This window comes from Mobula hypostoma, chromosome X2 (assembly GCF_963921235.1).
Source record: "Mobula hypostoma chromosome X2, sMobHyp1.1, whole genome shotgun sequence".
In the NCBI taxonomy this organism is placed as follows: domain Eukaryota; kingdom Metazoa; phylum Chordata; class Chondrichthyes; order Myliobatiformes; family Myliobatidae; genus Mobula; species Mobula hypostoma.
Genome location: NC_086129.1, coordinates 23,797,202 through 23,815,743, shown reverse-complemented (window position 1 = coordinate 23,815,743; position 18,542 = coordinate 23,797,202). Strand labels below are relative to the sequence as shown.

The following is an 18,542-nucleotide window of genomic DNA, read 5'->3' as shown; positions in this document are numbered from 1 at the left end:
AAGTCAAAAATGCCAGAATTAAGTCTGAAGTCACAAGAAAAACAAACACTCAGTACTTCACATCACAGGGAATAAATGACGCGTGCCTTTTCCAGCAGGCCTCATGTTTTGAGCACCTATGGACCATTCAAATATAAAATGCCAATACAAAATGGTGACGCTCAAATTTTAAGGTCACAATAAAATCAATGTTTATTCAGTCTGCAGCTGATACACTGAGGTGAACAGTGGATTTACCCCAGCACAATGGTAGACCATCCACCAGGTGGGACTCTCTTGCGCCTTACTGGTTCAGTTTGAGCAGACTGTACTGGCCCAGGCACACATTCTCCTTTCTTTCCCTGGGCTTCCATTTGGTTTTCAGTTTCGGAGGAACCTGGGCTATTTTCACCTTCCCCAGTTGCGATATCCGGAGTTTTGGGAGGTATTTCCACAACGTCACAGATGCCACTTGTCTTGCCAGCAGGAGGATTTCTCTGTTGCTTTAGATCAGGTGTTTCAGTGGTAGCTGCCTGAAAGATACCACTACTTTTTCCATCTGGCGGGTTCCTTCTTCTAGTCACAGGTTGATTTTGCAATGGTGGCCCGAAGGTATTGGATGCAGTTTTGCTTGGACGGGAATGCACTGGTTTGACATTTTCCTCCACCCCCAATGAGATACTGGATTTACCACCTGGAGGCTGCAACACCCTGCAACTGCGGCGAGCCTTGGAGTCCAGGCCTCGGAAGGTGGTTGTGCTGCTCATGTCTTCCGATCCGCAGATGAGGTACCAAACTATTGATAGGTATAACAACCACCAGGTTATTACGTACATTTAGGCTGCTATTGATACAGTACCCAAAGGAGTCCTGTAGAGGTTACATCTGATGATGCTATGCCATTGTTACACTTCATGATGTCAGCAAACATCACAATGAACTCAAGACCTGCTTAAGGTGTGTGCAAGTAAACAGGCTGTCAGTTCACCAAAGACCAGGAGGGAGGGAAGATCATGATTGTTACAACATGGTTAATTTACCTTTTCGGGCAAACGACATATGATTGGATAGTATCATTCATCGTAAAACAAACTCCTGAGGAAGTAGGGGTGCTGTCCTGATTGCTTTACAATAACATTTACATGATAAGTCTAGGACAGGTCCGCCGAGATTGTGACACCCAGGAACTTAGAGTTACTGACCCTCTCCTCCTCTGATCCTCAGATGACTACTGGCTCATGGGCCTCTGGTTTCCCTTTCCTGAAGTGTACAATCAGTTCCTTGGTCTTATCGACATTGACTGAGAGGTTGTTGTTATTACACCACTCAGACAAATTTTCAATCCTGTGTGTTGATTCATCACCCCCTTAGATACAGCCCACAACAGTGGTATCATCAGCAAACCTGTATATGGTTTGGAGTCGTACTGAGCCTCACAGTCATAGGTGTAGAGTGAGTAGAGTGAGCACAGTGAGTAGGTTGCGGACTACCCAGACAAAATATGAAGTGTTGCTCCTCAAACCTGATAACGGGCCTCATCATGACAGTACAGGATCCCGCGGACAGACATGTCAGAACGGTTGGCCACGGGGAAACCCTGCTTGTTGCAGGTGGAATGAAGGTGCTCAAGAAAGCGGTGCCCCCAATCTATGTTGGGCCTCACCAATATAGAGGATACCATTTCAGAAGCACGGATACAGTAGACTTCTTTAATGCCAAGGACCCCTACCATTAAGCAAGGGGTTCATGGACCCCAGGTTTGGAACCCCTGCAGTAGACGATCCAAACCGATTTGCAGGTGAAGTGTTCCCTCATGTGGGTGAGGGCAGCATCAATAGTGGAGGAAGGGAAACCCTGCTCTTTGAAGAAGGAGGACATCTCTGATTTGTCCTGGAAAGGAAAGCCTCATCCTGGGAGCAGATGTGGTGAATATGAAGCAACTGACAAAATGGTGCCACAGATGAAATAAGATCTAATGCCTTCCTGGCGTATACGACAAATAAACTCTTCGTGAGCTTCTTGTACGTGGCTGGAAGCCCAAGATGAGTGTATTTGGTGCCACAGATATTCCCTTTGTGCTACCTATTCCTCCCAATCCTCGCTGCAACTTCAAACTATGTTTTCTCACATTTCCAGTCCCGGTGAAGGGTTTTTGACATGAACTATTGACTCCATTTCCCATTCCACTGATGCTGCCTGACCCGCTGACTGATTCCTGCATTTTCTGTTATTAATTCACATTTTCAGCTTCTGCAGTGTTTTTTTTATTTTCAATCATTGTCTGTGAAACTCAGCAAAAATTAATTTTAAAATGCATCTTTTAAATACAAGGCAAATATTTGCACTCTATGCAAGTATGATGGCTTGCAAATGTTTAAAGAAAAGCATCTCACCTGAAGTTCTCATTGCAAAACAGCTATTAAATCAAGACTTGGTAAATAAACTGACTGCATGCTCACTTAAGGTATTTGTCAAATGAGTTAGAGGCAACGTGGAAAGAATTTATTTTCATTGTTATCTGGAATGCATGTGGCAGATACACTTAATGCCAACTATCATTCGGGATTTGGATAGACGTGGGGAGGAAGCAATTACAGCACAACGAAGAAACAGCAAGGAAATGGATCAAGTTGAAATATTGGCCAACTCTTTCAAAGAGCAAGCACAGGCTTGATATCTACTTTCTTTGCTCTATCGGACAACAATTCTATGATTATATATTGCAATTAATGATTCTCCTACATACATCAATGAAGTATGCTTTCAGCACGTTAATAATCCCTGAATATATACCACTTCAGCGTACTGCAAGTTCAATTTTCAGTAAAAAAAATGCCAACTTCTCATTCACTGTGCATAGCAAGCCCTTTAATCTTGCTTTAGAGTTGTGTTAAAATATGACTGCTTAATTACGACATTCATACCTCTAGGTGTAAATAGCGACAAACCCACAGGGATTGCAGCATATATTGGCAAGGATATATTGGCTGATCAATGGGCTAGATATCCCACCATGTCAAATGAGACTGTACTTATAAATAAACGGAAATCGATTTTGGCTGACAGAGAAAAGATGTTTGGCAGCCATTCAGACTAGATTTTTTTCAGTAATTTATTTTTTGGGGGAGTTGATCTTCACCGGCATATCCACCATTTTACCTTCTACCATTTCAGAGAGACACTGAAAGTAGTGGATACAGAAGTCTTTTATTCACAAAAACAAGCAGCACGCATCATATTGAGACACGCTTGGAGAAAGAGACCTCCCGACCCAATATTCCATGACATTTTTATATGTTAAAGATCAAAGATAACAGCAGGACAATTCTATAGTTATCATGTATCTACAATACTTCATTAGAATTACATATGGTTTTCAAACACCTCCTTCTTTGCACGCAGACTCCAGACACCCAAAATGAATGTTAGTCAGCATTGTCTGGTTTGCAATCAACTCCAGTCTGCAGCTCCAGGAAAACTATTGGTCAGGGCTGCATTTTAAATTCAATTTACAATCCATGTTCATGTCTGAAAATTGCTTGCTGGTGAAATTAATATTTGCTATATACCCCAACTCCAGAGTACGCCCTAACACTAGAGGCAATGAAGAAATGGCAATATGTAACTTGAAAGAGTGTATACAGGTGCTGCTGATGTTTCTGTATGTATCCTGGCCAATGTATAATTTTTAGCTTAATGATCAACCTTTTTCAGGGAAGATCAAAGAGAAATATGGAGACCTGTATTAAAATCATACAGGATTATTATTTTCTCTTTCACAAACACGATGTCACATCCAAAGACACCTTTGTCAACCCTCAGTATACATGACAAAGCTACACACTGAATGCGGTGAATTCGCACTGGTGATGCCAATCCACCTTTGATGCCCAAATGGTGGATGGCTTATAAAGCTGAATTACTTGAGTGTACGACAGTTAACAATTGTTGATGTCTCGTGGGCAATTGTCTTATCCACAGGTACTGTACATCCTGAACCACAGCTAGTTCAGAAAATAATCAATCCTTTGTATGTTTGTTGGGAATTGAATAGATGAGCAAACTTTAGTCAGTGGGCTGAAAGACTTAAACAAAAGTCAGTAGCTGAGAAGAAGGTCAGAGGAAACTAACGAAAGGTGCAAGATCTTTGATAGAAGCTTTCCATAATATTTCTCCGAGAGTTGGTTCCACCCAAAACCATTTTCCTCCACTGCTTGATATGCTAAGTTTCAGATTCCAGTACCTACTGTCGCTTGTGTCTCCTCTTGATAAGAAATCCATCCAGAACTTTCACTTATTGCAGCTAAAGCTCATGCCACCTTCCCCTGTCTGGACAGGTCAACTTGCAGAGAACAGTAGGTGTAGCTTCGCGATCACTTCAGACCACATGTCATGCTTTGTCACACATCAAAGCACACGTCACATCATGGATGCTCTCTTCCCAAGGAGAGGGGAATTCATCTGCTTGTGAAGTCCTGCTAAGCAGAGTGGGGAAGCCAGAGTGCAAAAGCAAGCTGCGATATTTCGGACGCAGAGGCAGAGTTAAGGCAGCTGAACTGGCAATCCCAGTAGGCTACGGCAGATCTCACGGTAGACTAGTAGACTCTGTTGCCACCAAAGTAATTTGCATTGACTGGTTCTCTGACTTCCTAACCTGGCAACATCCTTTGCACACCAAGATATCCCAGGCATGTTTTAAAGTAGTCCTATCTGCAACAGAAGTATACAACTGTGGTTGTTACAAGGAAAACATAACAGAATCATCACACCACCAAGATTCAAGATTGAAGATTAAAATTTATTTATCATGTGTACATCGAAGCATACATACATACGTTGTTTGCGATAACAACCAACACGTCCGAGGGTGTGCTGGGACAGCCCGCGAATGACACCACACATTCCAGCACCAACATAGCATGCCGACAATGCCTGGCAGAACAACACAGAACACAGCAAGCAAAACAAGCCAGGTCTCCCTCCCACCCATGCACATACACAGTCCTTTAACCACAGAAAAGGTCTCCAGCCTCCAGTGGACTCGTAGAGATTTGTAAACTCAGCTCAGGCCAATGGGCCATGACTTCTGGACTTCCAGTTCACCCTTGGGCCTCGATCTTTGGCATCGATTCCAGGACACACCAATCATCAACCACAGGGCCTTGAACTCCGGACTCACTGATGACGGGACTCTGAACACTAGACCTTGAACTACGGCCACTTCAACTTGCGTACACTGTTGGTCATTGGAACTTGTTCCTCATGCCCGCACGGAAATCCGACTCCAGAACCTGCTGACAAGGGGTGGGGGAAGGGGTATGACCCTTGTCCACTCTCTGCTAACCCGGCATCTGACATTCGATCACCTCTACATTACTCGCCTTTGAACGCGAAGCAGAGACTTAGACTGGCCTGATCTCTAATTCCTCATTCCTGTCCCTAAACAGTACAAGCCCTTTGGAGCAACATTGTGAGCCGAGGGGCCTGTACTGTGCTGTAACATTAAAATAAAAACCCTAAGCTGATCCGTAAATCCACTCTCTGTCCCCAACACCATCCTTACAAACTTTAAAAAACAAATCTGAGCCACAACTCAACAGAGTTCACAGCTTGGTGCCATCTTGGATTATATAGTATCTAGAATCACCATTCTAAGCTTTTACAGCACCAACCTGACAATGCAGCACCTTGACTGGCTCATCAGCTCAAGACGAGAGGTAAGAATTTCACCATCCAAAGCACCTTAACATCATCTCAGAAAGGGCCTTTGCCAATCACGCCCTACCTAAACTTTCCTCTTGCCTAATTATATGTTTCCTCAATCAGGGAAATTGTATGTTTCCTGCAACAAGAAATGTTCAGGAACAGTCATTACCCCTTAACCATCAGGCTCTTGAACCAAAGGGGATAACTTCACTCAACTTCATTTGCCCCATTATTGAAATGTTCCCATAGCCTATGGACTCAACTTCAAGGACTCTTCATCTCATGTTCTCAATATTTATTGTTTATTTATTTAGTTATTATTATTTCTTTCTTTTTGTATCTGCACAGCTTGTTGTCTTTTTCATGCTGGTTGAACACCCAGGCTGGTGCAATCTTTCATTGATTCTATTATAGTTATTATTCTATTATGGATTTACTGAATATGCCCACAGGAAAATGAATCTCAGGATTGTATATGGTGACATATATCTACTTTGATAATAAATTTACTTTGAACTTTGAACCTATCAATCTCTGCTTTAAATATGCTCAATGACTTCCACAGCCTTCCATGGCAATGAATTCCACAGATTCACCATCCTCTGGCTAAAGAAATTCCACCTCATTTCTGTTCTAAATGGGCGTCCCTCTATTACAAAATAATTCTCGTGAACTTCCTCTGGACCTCTTCAAGGCCAGCACATCTTTGATTAGATGGGGGCTCAAATACTCCAAGTGTGGTTTGACCAATGCCTTATAAAGCATCAGCATCATATCCTTGCTCTTACATTCTAGTCCTCTTGAAATGAATGTTAACATTACATTTGCCTTCCTTACCAATGACTCATCCTGCAAGTTAACCTTCAAGGAATTCTACACAAGGACTGCAAAGTCTCTTTGCACCTGTCAGTTTTGAATTTCTTCCTCGTTTAGACAATAGTCTATGCCTTTACTTCTTCCGCCAAACTGCATGACCATATATCTCCCTGCGCTATATTCCATGTGCCACTTTGCCCATTCTCCCAATCTGCCCAGGTCCTTCTGCAGACTCCCTGCTTCCTCAATAATATCTGCACCTCCACCTATCTTCGTATTGTCCACAAACTTAGTGATAAACCCATCAATTCCATCATACAAAACGATGCCATATTACGTGAAAAGCAGAGGTCCCAAAACCGAACGTTACAGAACACCACTAGTCACTGGCAGCTAACCAGAAAAGGCCCCCTTTACTCCCGTTCTTCGCCTCCTGCCAGTCACTCAATCATCCGTCCATGCTAGTATCTTTCCTGTAACTTTCCACCTTGATAAAGTCACTAAATAATTATCATCAATAAATCACTTGTAGTAGCAGAGGAACCAACACACTGGACCACTGTTACACCACTATCAATAGTGTTTATCGCGCTATCCCACGCCCACACTTCAGAAAGACTGATAAGTCTGATCACCTGGCTGTGCTTCTATTCCCTGAGTATAGGCAAAGACTGAAGACTGCAGCACCAGTAGTGAGGACCAAGAAGGTAGGGACAAGGGAAGCACAGGAGCACTTATAACACTGCTTTGAATCAGTGGACTGGCATTCATCTTCCAATCTGGATAAGTATGCCATAGTTCTTAGCAACATCACTAAAACCGGTGTGGTTGAGTGTGTGCCCATGAAAACTTGTTGTACTTTCCCAAATCAAAAGCTGTGGATGAACTACAAGGTTAACCTTCTGCTGAGGGCTAGGTCTGTGGCATTTGAGTCTGGTAACCCAAGTCTGTGCAAGAAAACCAGGTACAACTTGCAGAGGGCTATACCAGCAGCAACAACCTTACATTCAATGTCAGTAAGAACCAAGAGCTGATTGTAGACTTCAGGAAGAGTAAGGCAAGGTAACATGGACCAATCCTCATAGAGGGATCAGAAGTGGAAAGAGTGAGCAGTTTCAAGTTAATGTGTGTCAAGATCTCTGAGGATCTAACCTGGTCCCAACATATTGATGTAGTTATAAAGAAGGTAAGGCAGCGAAGCAGCCTGATATGTGGCACCTTGTCAAGGCCTTCTGAAAATCCAAGTAAACAACATTCACTGACTGTCCTTTGTCTTTCCTGCCTGTTACTTCCTCACTGTGTACATACATCTACTGATGCTTCTAGAAACATCTTCAGTGATGTTCCTGGAATCACTGTTTCAGGTCTTTCAGTATCATACACCCTCCTCCAGGTGACCCAGCCGGGGCTGATCAGACCCCAGCTTGTGTCCAGATGGCTAGCTACTTATGACTCCATGGCTCCCCTCTTTTGAGCCACAGCCATCTTGAGGCCCTCTCTGCCGCATCGGTGGTACTGCGGATGGCTCTCCTCTTCCTCTCTCGCTCGATGCCCAAAGTGCTGAAGGCTCTAACTAAAGAACGGGCTATGAATCCCCTACAACCACCCTCCACTGGGAGACACCTCGCTCTCCATCCAGACTGCTGACAGTTGCTGACCAGTCCTGCGTACTTGGAGAGTTTCCTTTCAAAGGCCTCCTCCAAGCAAAGAATTCCAACGGATTTGTCAGGCAAGATTTCCCATTGAGGAAACCATTCTGTCTTGGGCTCATTTTATCAAGTACCTCCAAGCACCCCAAAACTTCATCCTTAATAATGGATTCCAACATCTTCCCAACCATTGAAGTCAGGTCAACTGGTTTATCATTTCCTTTCTTCTGTCTCCCTCCCTTCTTAAAGAGTGGAGTGACATTTGCAATTTTCCAATCCTCTGCAACCATTCTAGAATCTAGTGATTCTTGAAAGATCATTGCTAATGCCCCCAGAATCTGTTCAGCCACCTCTTTCAGGACCCTGGGGTGTACACCATTTGGTCCAGATGACCAGTGACCTTCAGACATTTCAGCTTCCCACATAACTTCACCCTAGTAATTGCAACTGCACTCACTTCTGCCCCGACACTCGAATTTCTGGCATACAGCTTGTGTCTGCCACAGTGAACACTGTTGCAAACTAATTATTCAGCTCATCTGCCATTTTTTGTTCCCCCATTACTACCTCGAGCGGCATTTTCCAGTGGTACGATATCCACTCTCACCTCTCTTTTACTCTTTATACTGTATATCTGAAAAAAACTTTTGATATCCTCTTTTATATTATTGGCTAGCTTACCTTCATATTCCATCTTTTCTCTCTTTATGGCTTTTTTTTAGTTGCCCTCGTGTTTTTAAAAGCCTCCCAATCATCTTGCTTTCCACAGATTTTTGCTGTATTATACGTCCTTTCTTTTGATTTTATGCTGTCTTTGACTTCTCTTGTTATCCACCATTGCCTCATCCTCCCTTTAGAATACTTCTTCACCTTTGGGATCTATCTATCTTGTGCCTTCCGAATTAACCCCTCTGACCTTTGAACATTTATCTCATACCAAGCTAGGAACGTAACCCAGCTATCTGCATTTTATTTACTTTGTGGTTCAGCTGGCGTAAGATAGTGGAAGTGAAGCCCTGGACGTGTTTATATTGTAAGGGTAAGCTCTGAGGTCACAATATGGTGTATTCTGATCTACATGTCCATTACACATTTTCCCAATTTTCACTTCCTTCGTATTCGTTCTCTTTTCTCAATACTATTCTACCTCATTTCTTAAGTTTAAATTCACAATCTCCAATCTTTACACTGCAGATTAATGGTTTATTCACACACTCCTTTACATTGTGGCAACCACAAGTGAACAGGAAGTACACAATATACCATCTGACCAGAAGTTATGCAGCAAATCTGATTGGAAGTATGGTACAAATCAAGGTAACTTATAATGATTGAGTAACAGGTCAGTTAATTGAGAAATTTGCAGGTAAATTACTATTTTAAGGCCAGGTAATATTCTGAGGGCTCCTTAGCATTAAAATTAAATAACTTGTAAGATGATAATAGTTACAGTTTCAAAGGTCAAAGGTCGAAGGTTCATTTATTATCAAAGCATGTGTCTATACACAACTCTGAGTTTTATCTTCTCCAGATAGCCACGAAACAAACAACAGGAAAGTCATTCAGAGAGAAACATCAAAACCCACACCCGCACAAAAAGGAACACTATCAGCCCCCAAACTCCCCTTCCCCCACACAAAACGGAACACTAATATCGACCCCCCCACACCCTTTTCATTCACACAAAAATATGAAAAGAAATGGGCGAAAAACACAGAATATGAAAACCATATTACTGAGAAAGTCCTCAGTCCATAAACACAATAGTCCAATCCATAACACAGAACCACAGTAACATCTTCCTTTGTCAACAAAGAGAGAGAAACCACTCAAACACAAAGCCCTACCCACCAGCGGCAGTGAACCATACAGCGACAGGCCAGTCGCATACACCTTCTCAGCAGCAATCAAAAGGAAGGCGGTTGGCGGTAAACTCTCGCTCGCATTTGGCATTCACCTCGATGTCTCAATCATTTCAACAGATAAGCAGGGATTGTGTTCATGATACTTAGCCAAAAATTGGAATCATTCCTGGTCACTAGTTTTAACTCACCATTGGTGCTCTCCTTAATAATTTCCTTCTGTTTGCAGTTTCCATCTGTTCCTCAAACAATGCCTTATCACAAGGTAATGATTTAAAATGAAGCTGTGAAATTTGTAGTGATAACCCAGAGATAATATTGTATGCACTGAGGAGCTATCAACTATCTGCAAGTATAATAGGTTTAATCAGGAATATTACTCCCAAGTACCAGTTCGCCAAGCTGTTCCACATACTTGACTCTGAAAGACAGACAGATATGTAATATCCAATCTCTGTTTTCCTGGAATACCATGCAATGTGACTTTAATGACTTGAAGGCAAACTTCTAATTGTCATATTAAGTGTAAGAGCCGTTGGAACATGAAGACTACAGATCATGTTTAGTAATACCAAGCAGCATACAATGGTCTTTTACTTCCACCTTGCATTAAACATTCATGGGTGCTGGTGTCATCAGTTCGAAGGTTAAGGCCTGCTTTGTCATTGGTTAAAGGAGTTCACACTACCGCTGCAGAGTCTGGGGAGTCATCTTAGACTCAGTGATAGAGGACTAATCACAGAAACAAGCCTTTCGGCCCATTTAGTCTGTGCCCAACTGTGATCTTGCCTAGTCCCATCAACTCTCACCTGGACCATAGCCATCCATGCCACTCCCATCCACGTATTTATCCAAATTTCTCTTAAATGTTCTGACCAGCGTCTCTGCTGGCAACTTCTTCCACACTCACACCACCTTCTGAGTGAAGAAGTTTCCCCTCATGTTCCCTTAAACTTTTCACTTTTCACCCTTAACCTTTAAATCTAGTCTCAACCTATCTATACCACTCATTTTCCTAACTCCAGGGAACAAAGTCCTAACCAGTTTAATCTGTTCCTATAACTCAGGTCCTCAAGTTCCGGCAATATCCTTTAAATTTTCCCTGTACTTTTTCAATCTTTTGGATCTTTCCTGTAGGTACAGTAGGTGACTATAACTCCACTTTGGCCTCGCCAATGTCTTCTCTAATTTCAACACAACATCCCAACTCTTGTCCTCAATACTTTGTCTTTAAAGGTCAATGTGCCAAAAGCTCTCTTTGTGACCCTATCTGCCTGTGACACCACTTACAAGGAATTATGAATCTGTATTCCCATATCCTTCTGTTCTACCACAATCCTTAGTGCAACACATCAATGCTTGTCTGCATTAAATTTTACCTGCCATTTTTCAGCCCATTTTTCCAGCTGTCCAGATCCCATTGCAAACTTTGTTAGGCATCTTCGCTGTCCATTACTCCCTAATCTTGATGTCATCCACAAATTTGCTGATCCAATTTACCACATTATCATCCCGATGACAAACAACAATGGGTCCAGACTTTCAGAAGGCCTTTGACAAGGTGCCACACATGAGGCTGCTTACCAAGTTAAGAGCCATTGGTATTACAGGAAAGTTACCAACATGGTTAGAGCATTGCCTGATTGGTAGGAGGCAGCGACTGGGAATAAAAGGATCTTTTTCTGTTTGGCTGCCAGTGACTGGTGGTGTTCCGCAGGGGTCGGTGTTGGGACCACTTCTTCTTATGCTGTATATAAATGATATAGATGATGGAATAGATGGCTTTGTCGCTAAGTTTGCAGATGATACGAAGATTGCTGGAGGGGCAGGTAGTTTTTGATGAAACAGGAAGGCTGCAGAAGGACTTAGGCAGATTAGGAAAATGGGCAAGAAAGTGGCAAATAAAATGCAATGCTGGAAAATGTATAGTCATACACTTTAGTAGAAGAAATAAATGTGCAGACTATTTTCTAAACAGGGAGAAAATTCAAAAATCTGAGATGCAGAAGGACTTGAAAGTCCTTGTGCAGAACACCCTAAAGGTTAACTTGCAAGTTGAGTGAGTGGTGAGGAAAGCAAATGCCAAGTTAGCACTCATTTCAAGAGGTCTTGAATATAAGAGCAGAGATGTGATGCTGAGGCTTTATAAGGCACTGGTGAAGCCTCGCCTTGAGTATTGTGAATAGTTTTGGGCTGCTTATCTAAGAAAAGATGTTCTGGCATTGGAGAGGATGCAGAGGAGGTTCACAAGGATGATCTGGAAATGAAAAGGTTATCATTTGAAGAACGTTTGATGACTCTGGGCCTGTACTCGCTGGAATTTAGGGGGATGAGGGGGGTTCTCATCGAAACCTTTTGAATGTTGAAAGGCCTAGACAGAGTAGATGTGGGAAAGATGTTTCCCATGGTGGTGGAGTCTAGGACAAGAGGGCACAGCCTCAGGATAGAGGAGCATCCATTTAAAATGGAGATGCAGAGAAATTTTTTTAGCCAGAGGGTGGTGAATTTGTGGAATTTGTTATCACAGGCAGCTGTGGAGACCAGGTTCTTGGGTGTATTTAAGGCAGAGATTGATAGGTTCTTGATTGGCCATGGCATCAAAGGCTACGGGGAGAAGGCTGGGGAGTGGGGCTGAGGAGGGGAAAAAAAGGATCAGCCTTGACTGAATGGCAGAGCAGACTCGATTTGCCAAGTTGCCTCCTTCTGCTCCTGTGTCTTATGGTCTTATGGTTTAAATAGTTTCCTCATGGTGATCTGGTTTCCTCCTGCATACCAAACAGATGCAGGTTGGTGGGATAACGTGTGCAGTTGAGTGGTAGGATCTGTGAGGGTGGGGGGAGTTGGTGAGAGAATCAAGTGAATAAAAAATGGGATTCACGTAAAATGGATTGTTGATGGTCAGCATAGACAGTGCTTTATGACTTTATAACATAGCATCTCCTTTTTATTACATCAGTGTTAGTTTGGCAATAGACAATTGTTTAAGAAAAAGCTATTCTTGACAAAAAGAGCTTAGAAACTGTTATTTTGTACTGTTTGTATGTCTTTGAATGAAATTTGCATTTGACAGTTTACTGAAAAAGTAAAGCAGTGTTTGAGTTCACAAGGACCAACGTTAGGTTCATTCTGACATTCAGGATTATCATTGAGATTTACCATATATTGTCAATGATTACCTCCTTATATCCTGGCGAGAAATCTGTGCAGTTACGGTTGCAAGATAGTTAAAGGCAAAGGGAACAGAAGTTCAGTTTTGAGTCTTTGCAACACTGGTATTTAAAGGACTTCAGATAAGAAAGAATTTGATGGATATAAATATACCTGTCAAGAGTAGAGTACACATATGTTCCAGTCAGAAGGAAGGACAAGGATGGCAAGGTAAGAGAACCTAGGATGTTGAGGGAGATATTGAATTTATTCAAGAAGGAAAAGGGAAAGTAAGTAATGCTTAGGAAGCTAGAATTAAACAGAGCCCTTAAGGAATATAAAGAAGCCAGGAAAAAAACTCTTAGAGGGGAATTAGGAAAACCAGGAAGTGCCATGAAATGACTTCGGCAAGTAGGATTAAAGAGAATCGTAAGGCATTCTACACCTACATCAAATGCAAGCAGTTAACTATAGAGAGGGTAGGATTCTTCAGGATCTTTATTCTTAGATGTGGAGGCCGTGGGTGAGGTCATTAATGAGTGGAGGATAGGGAGGTCAGTGTTGAGAGTATTAATATGCCAGGAGCATTTCGAGGTAAGGGAGGTGGTAGTATTAGATCTCTCAAAGAGAATTGCATTGGATAAATCCGCAGGACCTGATGGGATGTAGCCCAGGTTATTGAGAGGCAAGCAATGAGCCTGCTTGACTGCATGTCCTTCCAGGGATAATCCTGGAAACTATAGACTGATGAGTCTTACATCAGTGGCAGGGAAGTTACTGGAGAAAATACTTCAGGATAGGATTTATGACCATTTGGAAAACCATGGCCTAATTAGAGAGTACCAGCATTGTCTTACTAACTTGTTTGAGTTTTTTGATGAGATGACAAGGGTGATTGATGAAGATGTTGATGTTATCTACATGGACTTTAGTAAAGCATTTGACAAGCTCCCTAATGGGAGGCTCTTCCAGAAGATTAAGCTGCATGGGATCAGTGGTGAATTGGCCTTTTGGATGTGGAACTGTCTTGCCCATAGAAGACAGAGGGTTGTGGTTGAAGGGACTTATTCTGCCTGGAGGTCTGTGATTAATGCTGTTCCGCTGGGATCTATACTAGAACCTGGTGTTTGTCATGTATAGAAATGAGCTGGATGAAAATATAGATGGGTGGGTTGATAAATTTGCAGATGATACGAAGATTGGTGGTGCTGTGGATTTGGGCGGATAAATGGCAAATGGAGTTTAACCCAGCCAAATGTGAAATTTTTCACCTTAATAGGTCAAATGTAACTGTTAAGGGACCGTTAAAAGTATTGGTGAACAGAGCGATCTTGGGGTCCAAGTTCATAGCTCCCTGAAATTGACTACATAGGCTTGTATTTATTAGTTGAGGCATTGATTTCAAAACCCAGGAAGGTATGTTGCAGCTTTATAAAACTCAAGTTTGGCCTCATCTGGAGTATTACATACAGTTCTGTTCGTCCCATTATTAGAAGCACGTTGAAACTTCGGAGAGAGTGCAAAGAGTGGTTGGTGCCTGGGGTGGATGTAGAGGCAGAATCATTAGGGATTATTAACAGACAATTAGATAGGCACATAAATGAGAGAGAAATGGAAGGAGAAAGACACTGTGTAGGCAGTAGGGATTAGTTTAGTTGGCCATTAAATTGGTAATTAAATTCCACACAATATTGAGGGCTGAAAGGCCTGTTCCTGTACTGTACTATTCTATGTTCTGTGTACCTCTCCATATAAACTTAGATCAGAAAATTTCAGAAGATGTCATTAAGTTTGATGGATCATCAAAGAACACATTCTAAATGATTTTTCCATTTGACACAGATGGAATCCTTTTGTAATATTAGTTTGCTGCAAGTAACTAATTCAATGATTTCCTTCTTGTTTTCAGATTCTGCTGTCATACCCAGTGGTAAGGGTATTATGTAATATTGTCAGATGGGTAAATAGTTGATGATAATGCAAACCTGTAACAAGTTGAGCATCTCTTGCCTACAATTCCTTCATCTGGGAATCAACCCCAAAATCTATATTAAACTATCCAGGATCTGTATTCCCAGGTCCCTTTGTTCTACTTCACTCTTCAGTGCCCGACAGTTCACTGTCCATAAGACCATAAGGTACAGGAGCAGGATTAGGCTATTTGGCCCATTGAGTCTACTTGGCCATTCACTCATGGCTGATTTACTATCCCTCTCAACCCCATTCTCCTGCCTTCTCCCTGAAACCTTTGATGCCCTGACTAATCAAGAACCTGTCAACCTCCACCTTAAATATACTCGATGACCTGGCCTCCACAGCCATCTGTGGCAATAAATTCCACAGGTTCACCATCCTCTGGCTAAATAAATTCCTCCTCATCTCTGTTTTAAAGGGACGTCTTTGTATTCCAAGCTGTGGCCTCTGGTCCTAGATTCCCTGCTGTAGGAAACATCCTCTCCAATATCCACTCTATCTTAGCCTTTCAATATTCAGTTGGTTTCTCTGAGATCCCCCAGGCTTATAGACTTCAGAGAGTACAGGTTCAGAGCCATGAAACATTCCTCATATGTTAACCCCTTCTTTCCAAGGATCATTCTCATGAATGTCCCCTGGATCCTCTCGAATGCCAGTACATGTTTTTTGAGATAAGGGACCCTGAACTGCTCACGATACTCCAAGTGCAGTCAGACCAATGCCTTGCAAAGCCTCAGCATCACATCCTTGCTTTTATATTCTAGTCCTCTTGAAATGAATGCTAACATTGCATTTTTCCTTCCTTACCGCTGAACCAACCTGCAAGTTAACCTTTAGAGAGTCCTACACGAGGACTCCCAAGTCCCTTTGCACCTCAGATATTTTAATTTTCTCCTGGTTTAGAAAATAATCTATGCCTTTATTAATTCTTGTAAAGTGGAAGCAACTTTCCCACTTGTATCTTATCTATCCCTTTCAAAATTCTGTATGTTTCTATAAGATCCCCTCTCATTCTTCTGAATTCCAGAGAGTATAGTCCCAGGTGACTCAATCTCCCCTCATAGGTTAACCCCTTCATCTCTGGAATCAACCTGGTGAACGTCCTCTACACTGCCTCCAAAGCCAATATATCCTTCCTCAAGTATGGAGACCAGAACTGCACACAGTACTCCAGGTGCGGCTTACCAGTGCCTTCTTAATAACCTGTTGCACCTGTAAGCCAACTTTTTGCAATTCATGCATAAGCACTCCCAAGTCCCTCTGCACAGCAGCATGCTGCAATTTTTCACCGTTTAAATAATAATCTGCTCTTCTATTATTCTTCCAAAGTAGATGATCTCACACTTACCAACATTGTCTTCCATCTGCCAGACCTTGGCCCACTCACTTAACCCATCTATATCCCTCTGCAGACTCTCCACATCCTCTGTACACTCTCCACATCCTCTGTACAATTTGCTTTTCCACTCAGTTCAGTGTCATCAGCAAATTTTGCTACGCTACACTCAGTCCCCTGTTCCAAATCATCAATGTAAATGGTAAACAGCTGCGGGCCCAGCACCGACCCCTGCGGCACCCCACTCACCACTGACTGCCAACCAGAGAAAGACCCATTTATACCAACTCTCTGCCTTCTATTGGTTAACCAATCCACTATCCATGCCAATACACTTCTTCCGACTCCATGCATCCGTATCTTATCTATAAGTCTCTTGTGCGGCACCATATCGAATGCCTTCTGGAAATCCAGGCATACAACATCCACCCGTTCCCCTCTATCCACTGCACTCATTATATCCTCAAAGAACTCCAGTAAGTTTGTCAAACAGGACCTGCCCTTTCTGATTCCATGCTGTGTCTGTCTAATGGAACCACTCCTTTCTAAATGTTTCGCTATTTCTTCCTTAACAGCTTCAAGTATTTTCCCGACTACAGGTGTTAAGTAACTAGCCTATAGTTCCCCGTCTTTTGCCAACATCCTTCTTTTAAAAAGATCAGGTCAGCATGGACTAGATAGGCCGAAGGGCCTGTTTCTGTGCTGTAGTACTCTATGGCTCTAAAACTGCACAAGGAAAAATCTGGCCATGTTGTAACGTGTTTCATCTCATTTCAGCTGTGGCATCAGAAGATTATAGCAGCAATCCCCAAAATAAGACTCTCTTAAATTAACCATGTGTTTCACCAGCTTTGCCTCCATCTGAGGTTCGGTTTTTTGTTAATAACATCTTCAACAAGATGCTTACAAGTGGAAAGAGATAGAGAGATCCCATATTGCTGCTTGTTCAGTCCACTGACACATCTCCTGGAGATAATTCCAGCATTGCTCTATAGTCCCAGATACACTTGCTATTCAATAACAATGAATATCAACCAGTAGAGGTCCTATCAGAATGGAGACTATGCATATGGCCTGTATTCTGCTCTCCTATTTTCCAAGTCATGTTTTCTCAAAAGAATCCCTTCCAAATGCTTGAAATATTGAACAATATAAACATGCTAGAAAAATTGGAGTTTATACAAGAAAAGAACACCATCAGAATGTTATACGCAGGCATGAATGCAACATTTGCTGAGAATTTTCAATGGAACTGAGTTGAATCATCAGCAAACATTGCCACGTCAAATGTTAGAAGGCGAGGCCACTGATAAACCTGGTGTATATTTTCTGGGTTTAGGATACTACTCTATTGAATTTTACAATTGTAACAAAAAATGGCAGCACTCAAGCACAGATCTGCAGAATGGATGCAGGCACTGAGAGAGCAGCTGAGCCAATCATTCTGATCTGTCGAAAGGCAGATCATTTTAGTGGCCCGCTCAGTTTAAGGAGAGACAATGACTCCCTGTCTGCAGCCAGTGGCAGTCCTACCCTTCCTATTGATCAGGATCTGTCCCTTTGGCCCATCCTGTGGGACCCTCAGTCAGAACCTGGGGCCCTGAAGCAACTAAATGCAGAATCTTTACAGCAGCTATCCAATGGGAGGTCTCGATTGAAACTGATCAATAGGTTAGAGACTTGGAGTACAGGGCTGAAGAAAAAGTTCAGAAGTGAATTAGATCAGTTGAAGCAGAAGGTGAAACCTAAAGGAAGATCACCAGACCAAATGGAGGGTGAAGAAGATGATCGTCAGTGGGAAGGCCACATACAGGATGATGGATTTATTGACATTCCACTTATTTAATTTAATTCTTTAAACAATTAAAGAATTTCATTTAAAAAATATTATATGTTATCTACCAGGCATTGGCTGCATTCTTTGAACTCTGAAATATCCTGCATAAACTTGGCTAAGGCTTAGCACCTGTTTGGAAGGAAGCTTATTACTTGTTCATTTATCACAAAATTTCCTAATTACAATCAAGAGTGAGTGGAGCAATGCACCCTCTTTGGGCTGCAGTTAGCTCTGAT

At 42.3% G+C, this 18,542-nt stretch overlaps 1 protein-coding gene across 1 annotated transcript; it reads right to left on the bottom strand.

Moving 5' to 3' along the window:
* Positions 1-233: 233 nt before the first annotated feature.
* LOC134340919 (jupiter microtubule associated homolog 1-like) lies at positions 234-746 on the bottom strand. Its single transcript, XM_063038515.1, has one exon. The coding sequence runs from the start codon at positions 744-746 to the stop codon at positions 234-236; it is 513 nt and encodes a 170-aa protein (XP_062894585.1).
* Positions 747-18,542: the final 17,796 nt, after the last annotated feature.

Coding starts and splice junctions, on each gene's coding strand:
- LOC134340919 (XM_063038515.1), bottom strand. CDS start 746: ATGAGCAGCACAACCACCTTCCGAGGCCTGGACTCCAAGGCTCGCCGC.